The following is a 13774-nucleotide window of genomic DNA, read 5'->3' as shown; positions in this document are numbered from 1 at the left end:
TTTTTTTTTTATATGTATCCATTTCTATTTATTACTATTTTTTTTTTTTTTTTTTTTTAGTTTTAAGGCTTCTTTCACACGGCCGCTCCGTATGTCCGCAAATCATCCTAATTTTTTGCGGATGATTTACGGACATAATGTAAGTCTATGGCATTGCGGATGTCAGCGGAATACCATCCGCTGACATCCGATTTGCCTCCTTTCAGTTCTGTTCCATTTTTTGGAACGGAACAGAACCCTATTTTTTCATCCGTTCAAAAAACGGAAAGGAAGCAAAATCGGATGTCAGCGGTGTCATCCGCTGACATCCGCAATGCCCATAGACTTACATTATGTCCGCATATCATCCGCAAACGGATGGGATGATATGCGGGCATACGGAGCGGATGACACAAATGTCATCCGCTCTGTAATAGAAAAAAAAAGTCCCGCAGCGGAGAATAAATCCGGAGCGGCCGTGTGAAAGAAGCCTAATTCTCTTAATTTTTATTGCTTGTAAATATCTAAAAAAAAAAATAGCACATATACGTTACAATAACAAATATATTACAGTTAAATAGCTTCTCTTCTCATTGAGCGTTACAACACCCCAAACCCCCCCCCCCCCCCAACCCCTAATAAAAAGACACCCACTTTTCTGGGTCCTGTTTCCAACTATACAATTATTCCATGCTTTAATTACTAACACCCTAATAAAAGCCCCTGATAGTTGCAACTAGGAAAAATACCCAGTCGTGTATACTTGTTCCTCATTATACACTGCTCAAAAAATTAAAGGAACTCTTTGAAAACACATCAGCTCTCAATAGGGAAAAATCTCATGCTGGATATATATACTGGGATGAAGTGGGTAATGTGTTAGGCTCTATACTGGTATGGACTGGGTAATGCGTTAGGAACGAAAGGATGCCACATCGTTTGATGGAAATGAAAATGGTCACCCTACAGAGGGCTGAGTTGAGACACCCCGAAAATCAAAGTGAAAAAATGGTGCAGGCTAGTCCATTTTGCTGAAATTTCATTGCAGCAGTAGTTTGTATGACCTTCAAGTGCTTGTATGCATGCCTGACAACGTTGGGGCATGCTCCTAATGAGACGATGGATGGTGTCCTGGGGTGTTTCCTCCCAGATCTGAGCCAGGTCATCACTGAGCTCCCAAACAGACTGAGGCGCAACCTGACTGCGTTGGATTAATCAACACATAATGTCCCAGAGGTGTTCTAGTCTATTTAAATCAGGCGAGTGTTGGGGCCATTTAATGTTTTCAATTCCTTCATCCTCCAGGAACTGGCTGCATACTCTCGCCACATGAGGCCGGGCATTGTTATGCACCAGGAGGAACCTAGAAATCACTGCACCAGTGGAGGGTAAGAAAATTGGTCCAAAGATTTCATCCTGATACCTAATGGCAGTCAGGGTGCCATTGTCTAGCCTGTAGAGGTCTTTGCCGTCCCTCCATGGATATGTCTCCCCAGGCCATCACTGACCCACCACCAAACCGGTCATGCTGAATGATATTACAGGCAGCATAACGTTCTCCACGGCTTCTCCAGACCCTTTCACGTCTGTCACATGCTCAGGGTGAACCTACTCTCATCTGTTAAAAGCACAGGGCGCCAGTGATGGACCTGCCAATTCTGGTGTTCAATGGAAAATGCCAATCAAGCTCCACGCTGCCGGGCAGTGAGCACAGGGCCCACTAGAGGACGTCAGGCCCTCAGGTCACCCTCATGAAGACTGTTTCTGATTGCTTGGTCAGAGACATTTACACCAGTGGCCTGCTGGAGGTCATTTTGTAGGGCTCTGGCAGTGCTCATTCTTTTCATCCTTGCACAAAGGAGCAGATACCGATTCTGTTGATGGGTTAAGGACCTTCTACAGCCCTATCCAGCTCTCCTAGAGTGACTGCCTGTCTCCTGGAATCCCCTCAATGCTTTTGAGACTGTGCTGGTAGACACAGCAAACCTGGCAATGGCATGTATTGATGTGCCATCCTGGCGGAGTCGTACTACCTGTGCAACCTCTTTAGGGTCCAGGTATGGCCTCCTGCTACCAGTAGTGACACTGACCCTAGCCAAATGCAAAACTAGTGAAAAATAGTAGGAAAAAATGAGTAGGAAATAAAATGTCAGTGGCCTGTAAAACCTGATTTGTAGTTCATCTCATTGTTACCATCTAGTGTACCTGTTAATTAACACCAATGCAGCCGAAACTAATTTAACAACCCCCTCTGCTACTTAACTGACCAAATTAATATTCCAGGAGTTTAATTGATGCTACACTCTGATTAAAAAGTGTTTTTATTTTTTTTGAGCAGTGTATTTCCTTCTGATAAAGTTCTTCGGTACTCAGTAGTTTGGTAAATATTTCGGACTTCCTAAATGTTAACCCCCTTAATGCCGCACCATATGCATTGAAATGCGATAGCGGGGTGGTTGCAGCACGGCCCCATTCACTTGAACAGGTGATGTTTGGCGAGCGGTAGTGCACACAGAATGCAACAGCGGGCTTAATTCCTGTGTAAATCCTTGGCTGATTTTTACCGCTCCCCAACCACAAGTGTAAATGAGGCCTTAGGGCCGGTGTACACTTTTTGACACTTTTTAGCGCACACATCTGAGAAAATCAGTGAGCCACTCATTTTTAATGGCATTAAATTACAAAATGGATTGTGTAGTGATTTTAAATGCTATATTAACTTTTTAATGAAAATTAGTTCCCCTTTTAAATTGGGTTTTAATCCCAAACTGTAAAAATGGCAACTAAAAACTGGTTGCTGTGGACAACCGTAAAGATTCTTCTTGGCTCACTTGCCATATATCAATTCCTAGGAGGCTCATATTCAAGTGCTTGGTTTCTCTAGCCAATGAGTGTTATGCATGTTTCCCCTAACCAGGCAAAAAAAAAAAACATGAAAGCATAACCTGGTTGGATTACATGGGCCTCAAAGACATGGACCTCACCCGAAAATGAAACTAATCCTCATCCTCTCTCAGCCCCTTAGCTGGTTGCATAAGTGTGTGTGTATGTATATATATATATATATATATATATATATATAATACATATTTTTTTTTATTTATTTTTTTTTCCAGGGAGCGAGTACCTTTTCTTTCTGGTGTAACTAGGCCCTAGGCAAGAATAATATCTGCTTGGAATGGATTAAAAATTCTGTATGGCTCCCTAATTTGAAATACTGGATTTAATGTGCATAATTTTTCAAAATTGCTTACGCTGGCCCAATATTACAAAATGTGTACATTGTATAATTTTGTAACTCATAGAAGATAACCCTAGAAACAAGGATATATATTTTTTTTTTTTAATACATTTTTTTTTCGATTCCGCCTTTTTGTAAAAGTCCATTTTATTTTTCCAAAAAAGGGATCAATGGGGGAAAGGGATTCATTCCACTATGATTAATATAGTTAGATCACTGGGGAGGCCATCTGAAAGATAGGAGGCATGTAGGTATCAAACCACAAGGTCCAGATTTTACAAAATATATAGGCTTTGATTTACTAAAACCGAAGAGTGCATATATATGTGTGTGTGTGTTTATGTATGTCCTGGGACCAATCCTGTTTAATTTATTCATAAATGATCTAGAGGAGGGGATATCTAGTACAATCTCAGTATTTGCAGATGATACTAAATTAGGCATGCCAATATCTTCTATGCAGGATGTGGAAACCTTGCAAGCAGACCTGAACAAAATAACGGGGTGGGCAACTACATGGCAGATGAGGTTTAATGTTGATAAATGTAAAGTAATGCACCTGGGTGCCAGAAACCAGAAAGCAAGCTACTCACTAGGGGGGGAACCTCTGGGTGAGTCTAGGATGGAAAAGGACTTGGGGGTACTGGTAGACAACAAGCTTGGCAGTGGCATGCAATGCCAAGCCGCCGCAAGCAAAGCCAACAGAATACTGGGATGTATAAAAAAGGGGATTCACTCCAGAAATAAAGAGATTATTCTCCCTCTCTACAAGACTCTGGTCCGGCCACATCTGGAGTATGCTGTCCAGTTCTGGGCACCGGTCCGCAGGAAGGATGTGCTGGAACTGGAGAAAGTCCAGAGAAGGGCAACAAAAATAATTAGGGGAATGGAGGACATCAGCTATGAGGAAAGACTACAAGCACTGAACCTTTTCTCTCTGGAGAAAAGACGATTGAGGGGGGATATGATATCAATGTACAAATACTGTACTGGTGACCCGAGCATAAGGAACAAACTATTCAGAGAAAGGAGATACAATAAGACACGTGGCCACTCACTAAAACTAGAGGAAAGGCGGTTTAACCTTAAAGTGCGTAAGGGGTTCTTCACTGTAAGAGCAGTAAGGATGTGGAATTCTCTTCCACAAGCAGTCGTATCAGCAGGGAGCATCGATAGTTTCAAAAAACTAGTAGATGGACACCTTAAAGACCACAACATACAGGGGTATACAATGTACGATTAAAAGCAAACACACACACGCATTCATAGGTTGAACTGGATGGACTGATGTCTTTTTTCAACCTTACTAACTATGTAACTATGTAACTATGTATGTATATATATATATATATATATATATATAATGCCTTGCGAAAGTATTCGGCCCATTTCAGGCTTCAAACATAAAGATATAAAACTGTAATTTTTTGTGAAGAATCAACAAGTGGGACACAATCATGAAGTGGAACGTAATTTATTGGATATTTTAAACTTTTTTAACAAAAAACTGAAAAATTGGGCGTGCAAAATTATTCAGCCCCCTTAAGTTAAGACTTTGTAGCGCCACCTTTTGCTGCGCTTACAGCTGTAAGTCGCTTGGGGTATGTCTCTATCTGTTTTTCACATCAAGAGACTGAAATTTTTGCCCATTCCTCCTTGTAAAACAGCTCAAGCTCAGTGAGGTTGGATGGAGAGCGTTTGTGAACAGCAGTTTTCAGTTCTTTCCACAGATTGTCGATTGGATTCAGGTCTGGACTTTGACTTGGCCATTCTAACACCTGGATAGGTTTATTTGTGAACCATTCCATTGTAGATTTTGCTTTGTTTTGGATCATTGTCTTGTTGGAAGACAAATCTCCGTCCCAGTCTCAGGTCTTTTGCAGACTCCATCAGGTTTTCTTCCAGAATGGTCCTGTATTTGGCTCCATCCATCTTCCCATCAATTTTAACCATCTTCCCTGTCCCTGCTGAAGAAAAGCAGGCCCAAACCATGATGCTGCCACCACCATGTTTTACAGTGGGAATGGTGTGTTCAGGGTGATGAGCTGTGTTGCTTTTACGCCAAACATAACGTTTTGCATTGTTGCAATTCGACTTTGGTTTCATCTGACCAGAGCACCTTCTTCCACATGTTTGGTGTCTCCCAGGTGGCTTGTGGCAAACTTTAAACGACACTTTTTATGGATATCTTTAAGAAATGTCTTTCTTCTTGACACTCTTCCATAAAGGCCAGATTTGTGCAGTATACGACTGATTGTTGTCCTATGGACAGAGTCTCCCACCTCAGCTGTAGATCTCTACTGTTCATCCAGAGTGATCATGGGCCTCTTGGCTGCATCTCTGATCAGTCTTCTCCTTGTATGAGCTGAAAGTTTAGAGGGACGGCCAGGTCTTCGTAGATTTGCAGTGGTCTGATACTCCTTCCATTTCAATATTATCGCTTGCACAGTGCTCCTTGGGATGTTTAAAGCTTGGGAAATCTTTTCGTATCCAAATCAGGCTTTAAACTTCTCCACAACAGTATCTCGGACCTGCCTGGTGTGTTCCTTGTTCTTCATGATGCTCTCTGCGCTTTAAACGGACCTCTGAGACTATCACAGTGCAGGTGCATTTATACGGAGAGCTTATTACACACAGGTGGATTCTATTTATCATCATTAGTCATTTAGGTCAACATTGGATCATTCAGAGATCCTCACTGAACTTCTGGAGAGAGTTTGCTGCACTGAAAGTAAAGGGGCTGAATAATTTTGCACGCCCAATTTTTCAGTTTTTTTATTTGTTAAAAAAGTTTGAAATATCCAATAAATTTCGTTCCACTTCATGATTGTGTCTCACTTGTTGATGATTCCTCAAAAAAAATTAGTTTTATATCTTTGTTTGAAGCCTGAAATGTGGCAAAAGGTCGAAAAGTTCAAGGGGGCCGAATACTTTCGCAAGGCACTGTATGCATGTATGTATATATATATATATATATATATATATATGTGTGTGTATATATATATATATATATATATATATATATATATATATATATATATATATATATATATATATATATAGGAAATTAGTTTGCTGTAATGACATCAGTAAAAACTTTTGGTTGGCTGTTGTGTATTACCACAGTCCGTCTGCCCAGAGTAATATGTTTGACTGTATCTGACATAATATAAGTTCTATGGCCCGCGAGCAGTGAAGGGGGTTATACTGGAACTCTTGTAGGATTATGTCTGCAGAATAGGTCAGATATTGGTGTCTTTTGAGAAAAATGAACATAAGCAGCAGATGAGGAAGAAGGGGGAGCTGTGCAGAATAACATGGAGAGCATCACTTCAAACATGTCTGCGGTAAATGCTGAAATGTTCAAAGTACGACAGAGAAAGATAAAGCCTTTGATGGGAAGTGGATGTTTCCCAGGGACATTACAAGCAGTAATCCAGATGTTCTGCTGTAATGCAATGAGTGTCCATGGATAGATGCCGAGCTCAGCCAAGTACAGCCTGCTGTAGACCCGAGCCCTCCACTCCCATGCTGTTCCGCCATATGGAAGTAATCTCCAGTTCCCTTTTAATAGCCAGCATTGGATTCCATTTTCACAAGGCTCGCACAGCTAAGTGGAGCTGTTTTATGGACAACTTAGATAGAAGCGCTTCCAAGATAAACAGTCGGCCTGAAATTAGAACATACCAAGCAGCAAAATTATTTTAGGACATATTTCATAGTCAAGCTGCCATTTCACTGCAGCAGCTGCCAGACTGTAGGATGCGTCTTTGATCCGTGCAGGACAACGCTCCCAATCACATTAGACAATTTACACAAAATGGGGAGCGCGCACAAAAAATGGCATGCTTTCTGACTTTTAGATATTTTCTTGGAACTGATCCTTACATCTTTTGGTCCCTGTTGTTTTTTTTTTTTTTCTTCTTTCGATCATTTGTAGCAAGTAAGGGTGACTTGGTTTGAATTATTAAAAAAAAAAAATACATTAAGTTGTATTGATGGCGCACTTTGAAATTTGACTGATTTGGTGTACTTATATTCCATTGTAATGCGGGAAAATAACTGGGCTTTCTTTGAACCATTAGACAATAATATTTGGGGAATGCAACTTCAGGCAAACAAACATGAGAAAGGCGTCTCTAAGGGCAAAATTAAAAGGTTTATCATAGAGCACAAGGGGTTAAAAACACTTACAGGATCGTGTTGAAAGAGGGCATATCATAGAAAAGTCCTCATGCAAGTCGTTTGTCCTTCGTCTTATCTGCAGGGAAGAGTGGAGAGAGCTGTCCAGCAGCTGTCCGATTCCCAGAAGATGTGCAGTAGCAGGGAGGCAAAGAGGCGGCCCGGGTTTCGGAACCACGCTGGAACGCACGCAACCGATGTGGCGTGCGATGAGGCGGTCCGGGTCTCGGAATCACGCTGGAACGCACGCGGCCAATGTGGCGTGCGATGAGGCGGCCCGGGTCTCAGAACCACACTGGAATGCACGCGGCCGATGTGGCGTGCGATGAGGCGGTCCGGGTCTCGGAATCATGCTGGAACGCAAGCGGACGATGTGGCGTGCGATGAGGCGGCCCGGGTCTCAGAACCACACTGGAATGGACGCGGCCGATGTGGCGTGCGATGAGGCTGTCCGGGTCTCGGAATCACGCTGGAACGCACGCGGCCAATTTGGCGTGCGATGAGGCGGCCTGGGTCTCAGAACCACACTGGAACGCACGCGGCTGATGTGGCGTGCGAGGAGGCGCCTCGGGTCTCTGAACCACACTGGAACACACACGGCCAATGTGGCGTCAGCTGAGGGCAGTGGGCGGTAACGCGTTTCGGAGCATGTGCGGCTCCTTCTTCAGACCCCGCAGAGTTGCACATGCTCCGAAACAAGTTACCGCTCACTGCTCTCATCTGACGCCACATTGGGCGCGTGCGTTGCTGCATGGTTCCGGAACCCAGGCCGCCTCATCGCCTCCTTTCTACTGCACAACTTCTGGGAATCTGACAGCTGCTGGACAGCTCTCTCCACTCTCCCCCGCAGATAAGACAAAGGTCAAGCGGATTGCATGAGGACTTTTCTATGATATCCCTTCTTTTAATCACAATCCTGTAAGTGTTTTTAACCCCTTGTGCTCTATAATAAACCTTTTAATATTGCACTTAGAGGCGCCTTTCTCTTTCTTTTTTTTTTTTTTTCAAAACATTTTATTGAAAAGAAACCGAAGTACACGTACAACGAGTCATGTGTTACAAAACATAAACAAGAAGAACAAGAACCATGGGATATAGAGACCAGAGCACATTCATACAGTTTGAGACATTAGAACATACAGGACTGCAGAGGATTATCTAACTGTATCCATAAGCAGACTTTAAAAGGCACAATTATCTGTACTAAGAATTAGGGCCGAGGCAGTACCATATAGTCAGTAACCTTGAAGACCTCCGGTCGATTACGGGGTACTTGGAGGAGGAGCCGGACGTACGCCTCGGTGGTGCTTCCTGCGACCCAACACCCCCAGTGGGGAACTCACTGTGTCAGGAGGCAATCACCAAATGTGTGCTATACCCAATCAGGAGTAGGTAACTATAGGGGATACCTACATGGGCGGTCAATGGAGGGGTAGTGCTTGCCCAGAGGTCATCAAGGGTCTGTTATTAGGGAGTGAGGGGGTAGGGGAGGAAGGAAGAAGGGGAGGGGAAAGAAGAGGGAAGAGGAGGAGGGGGGAAAGAGACATAGAGGCTGAGAAGTACGTTTATGTTAGCGGGGAAGATGTAGTGGAATTAAAGAGCTTCCTGGGGGGTAGTTGAAGGAGGTAAAAAGACCACCACATGTAGAACATGAGAAGTCAGGGAGAGGATCTATGGAGTAGTGCTTAAACTCTGAAAATCAGGTAGAGACGTGAAATGTCTTTCTCTCTTTCCCATGATCTTTTAGAGTTGCTCCTCCTCCTCATGAAGTGCCGTCCCACCTACTCAGGACCGGCCATCCACCCCCACCGGAGCGCCCTCATTTCTCTTTTCCTGCAACTTCAGCTACAGTAAATACATAATTAAACTGCATGTATGTGGGTTTTACCTGCAAACGAATATGCAGTTATGTTGAGCCATCCTACAGTGCTACATTGCACAGTCAGGCAGGTGACACGTGCATTTAATTTTTTAGAAATGCAGCATCTTGTGTCCCTGGCTTCTTTATTCTGGTGCATACACTATATTGCCAAAAGTATTGGGACGCCTGCCTTTACATGCACATGAACTTAAATGGCATCCCAGTCTTAGTCTGTGGGGTTCAATATTGAGTTGGCCCACCCTTTGCAGCTATAACAGCTGTAACTCTTCTGGGAAGGCTGTCTACAAGGTTTAGGCGTGTGTCTATGGGAATGTTTGACCATTCTTCCAGAAGCACATTTGTGAGGTTGGGGACTGATGTTGGATGAGAAGGCCTAGCTCACAGTCTCCAAAATTCATCCCAAAGGTGTTCTATCGGGGTTGAGGTCCGAACTCTGTGCAAGCCATTTTAATTTCTTCCACCCCAAACTCATTCATCCATGTCTTTATGGACCTTGCTTTTATGCACTGGTGCACGTTCATGTTGGAACAGGAAGGGGCCACCCCCAAACTGCTCCCACAAAGTTGGGAGCATGAAAATGTCTAAAAAGTCTTGGTCTGCGGACACCTTAAGAGTTCCCTTCATTGAAACTAAGGGGCCAGGCCCAACCGCTGAACATCAACCCCACACCAATGTTCCCTTTAAGGTGCGCGCATGCGCGGACGCGCAGTGTCATTGAAGGTCCCGCGCAAGCACAGATTCAGACCGCGCAGCCGCAGACGTGGCGGCCGGGGAGCAGAGTGTGCGCCCAAGAGCACGCCCATTGTGTGACAATAACGAATGAAAATTCGCTATTGTCACACGGATTCTCCTCCTGGCCAATCAGGGAGCGGGTCCTCCCGCTTCCTGATTGGCTGAAAGGCCAACCCCATGCCATTGGCCGAGGAGGAGGCGCCGGGAGGACTGAGGAGATGCGGGAAGCCAGGGACTGAACTGAAGAGAAGCTGCCGTGACCGTGAGGTAAGTGCACGGACAGGAGGAGACGTGGGGAGTCGGGACTGAAGAGAAGCTGCTGTCAGTTAAGTGCACTGGCCTCTCGGGGGGGGGGGGGGGATGCTGGCATCGCTGCATTAAATGGTGACACACTGGCATCTCTACATTGAAAGGTGGCACACTGGCATCTCTACATTGAAAGGTGGCACACTGGCATCTCTACATTGAAAGGTGGCATGCTGGCATCTCTACATTGAAAGGGGGCACGCTGGCATCTCTACATTGAAAGGGGGCTCGCTGGAATCTCTACATTGAAAGGTGGCACACTGGCATCTCTACATTGAAAGGTGGCATGCTAGCATCTCTACATTGAAAGGGGCACGTTGGCATCTCTACATTGAAAGGGGGCAATGCTGTGGCACTCTGCATTGATTGGGGGCAATGCTGTGGGCACTCTGCATTGATTGGGGGCAATGCTGTGGGCACTCTGCATTGATTGGGGGAATGCTGTGGGCACTCTGCATTGATTGGGGGAATACTGTGGGCACTCTGCATTGATTGGGGGCAATGCTGTGGGCACTCTGCATTGATTGGGGGCAATGCTGTGGGCACTCTGCATTGATTGGGGGCAATGCTGTGGGCACTCTGCATTGATTGGGGGCAATGCTGTGGGCACTTGGCATTGATTGGGGGCATGCTGATGCATTGACGTCTCCCCCCCAGCGGGCCACAGAAAAATTATCAAACGTTGACCGGTCTGCGGCGATAAAAAGGTTGGGGAGCACTGCGCTCAGAAATTTTTTTATTTGCTCAGCACAGTAAAAAATTAGAGGGAACATTGCCCACCATAATATAGTGTGGATGAGCAAGTTTGGGGTTGAGGAACTTGACGAGCCTGCACAGAGTCATCAACACCTTGGGATGAATTAGAGTGGAGACTGCGAGCCAGACCTTCTCTCCCAACATCAGTGCCTGACCGCACAAATGCGCTTCTGGAAGAATGGCCAAACATTCCCATAGACACACTCCTAAATCTTGTGGACAGTCTTTCCAGAAGGTTTGAAGCTGTTATAGCTGCAAAGGGTGGGCCAACTCAATATTGAACCCTACGGACTAAGACTGGGATGCCATTAAGGTTCATGTGCGTGTAATGGCAGGTGTCCCAATACTTTTGGTAATATTGTGTATCTCCCGTCTTTAGAACTTCTGGAGAAAAGGAGCTGTGGAAAACGCGTCTTGATAAAAAGTGGGTGTGGTTAAACTACATGTATGCCATGGTCCTTTTACTCACACAATACTCCTTGAATAGGGTATACATCATAAATTGGAGTCACCTCCATTTGTTTGGAATGAGCAGTGCACATTAGTTGTGGTCATGTGCACTGCTCTATGCACTCTACATATCTAATAGTCCATATAGTCCACATCGGGAGTGAGCAAGAGAGGGTGCCTATGATCCTACATAAAGCGGCACCATAGAGAATTAAATTAGCCACCCTATAGCAGGTCAGATCACAACAGCAAGAAAAAAAAAAGAATATGCAGGTCTTAGGCAGACCATTGATTGTGTGTCTCTTTCATGCAACCACTGACTGTTAATGGGGGAATCCCTCCCTCAGGGCTATTGTGTTCTCCGGATGGGGAGGGGGGAAGTGGGGAGCCAACCCTGCTGGGAGAACACAATTATTGCTAGCGTCTATAGCTGCTGGCAATAATCCCATGCTAGGAATCTGACATGCTGGTGTAACCCAAGTCGATCGATGCATCAGCTTGGGTACAATCAGCTTGCTCATAGATGGATCGAATCTCGGACAATTCAGCAGGGACCAGCCTGAGATTTGAACCATCTATGGCCAGCTTTAGAGGAGGCTTTTTTGAGTTGGAGTGGATTGCAGTGCATAAACACTGCTGTCAGGGGATTAGTCCCATCAACGCTCCCAACCTCCAAGTCACCAGCTTTCTCCTGCTGTATATCAATACAGATACTCCGAATCCATAAGTTGGTTAGAGCGTTGGAAGATAGATTAGCACCTTTCAGCAGCAAGAAAGCCTTGACTTTTCGTTTTATGGTGCATATTCAAGAAGCTCATAAATAAGCACCTTTGTGCAAATCATATCAAGACTTTCTTGCTGCTGGAACGTGCTTATCTGAATAAAGTCTCCAAGTGCTCTACTTCAATTCATTAACTCTCTCTGTGTGCTGGTATGGGATTGATTGCAGTTTTTTTTTTTTTTTTTTTGCTGATTTAAAGCAGAACTAAACTCTCAGAATCAGCATGAACTACTTTTACTCTTTGTGCTGCAAGATAGGGGGTTATTACAATTACTTTTTAAACTTATTTTTTTTTATACATCTTCAGTTGCTTCCTGTTTTCAGGCCTAGGCCAAAATAATGTAATACATCCCAGTTGTCTTCATGGGAGGGGCTTTCTCAGCTAAGCACACCCTTCTGCCTGTATGCCTAAACTAGGGGCAGATGGATTCCAGGAAGTAAATGTTAAATCAGCTGCCCTTACTCAAGATGGCCTTGGCTAGAAATGTTAGAGTGGTGTTTTCAAAGTGATTTCTCAACAAATTAAAGTATAGAGACCTGAATGGATGGGTGAGTTTGCTTTGAACCATTTAAAAGCCCATAAGTTTCCCAGCAGCTGTATGCATTTCTAAGGAATATATCTGTGTACTTGGTGTACATCCAGTAAATTGTAATTACTGTTTTTCACCAGGCAACCTCAATGCAGTCCCTGCAGTTGTCAGAGTCCTTGAAAAAGAATCAGCTCTGGAATGGAACGGTCAGCATTACATTGTTGGAAGGGATTAATCTGCCGGATGGAAGTGCCTGTGATTCTTTTGTAAGGTTCAGGCTCGGAGATCAGAAGTACAGAAGCAAGGTATATTTCATAGCTTATATTCATTACTGAACTATGTCTAAATGATTGTTCGTAATATTTTTTTTTGTACAATTAAATGTACATTGCTATGTTAAAATAGGTGTTAACGCACAGCACATTGCTAGTTGCTGAATGCACCTTGGATGTTTCTTGGAATATCCAAGTCCACTACATCCACCTGTGTGAATTAACACATGTAATGAAAATGGAAGTTTAAAAAGACAATCTTCTAAACTATTTGTCCAATATGAAGGCTGGTAACTTACTGATGAAACATGAAGAAGGGAGTCCATCTAAGGATTAAATAAACTAACTCCAACATACAGGGAATCTGGATTGTACCATTTACAGACATTCAATTGCAGGTTGTAGTTACACTAAATCACCCCTAGATGTAAGCATAAAAACATGAATTGATACAGATTGAGATCCAATGCAATACGGATGGATACATGATGTGTTCCAAAACCACTTTCAATGTCTTCTTGCCAGACAGATCTGTGTAGGTTGTCTAAAGCACCACATGTATAGTAGTTTTATCCAGCTGTATGTGTGGAGCACAGTGATTACTACTAGCAGTAGCAGCTATAGCAGCTGGCATTAATCACTTGCTGCAAATCTGCCATGCTG

General features: G+C 44.0%; 1 protein-coding gene across 1 annotated transcript in view; it reads left to right on the top strand.

The window, feature by feature from the left end:
- MCTP2 (multiple C2 and transmembrane domain containing 2) overlaps positions 1 to 13774 on the top strand; it is a 387219-nt gene that overhangs the window by 230224 nt on the left and 143221 nt on the right. Inside the window, exon 9 of the mRNA XM_082254686.1 lies at positions 12980 to 13144. Coding sequence (XP_082110812.1) covers positions 12980 to 13144 — 165 coding nt within the window. The remainder of the gene's footprint in view (positions 1 to 12979; positions 13145 to 13774) is intronic.

The sequence above is a fragment of the Pelophylax lessonae genome, assembly GCF_965119305.1.
Source record: "Pelophylax lessonae genome assembly, chromosome: 4".
Taxonomy (NCBI): Eukaryota; Metazoa; Chordata; class Amphibia; order Anura; family Ranidae; genus Pelophylax; species Pelophylax lessonae.
This window is presented reverse-complemented; position numbering and strand designations above follow the sequence as displayed.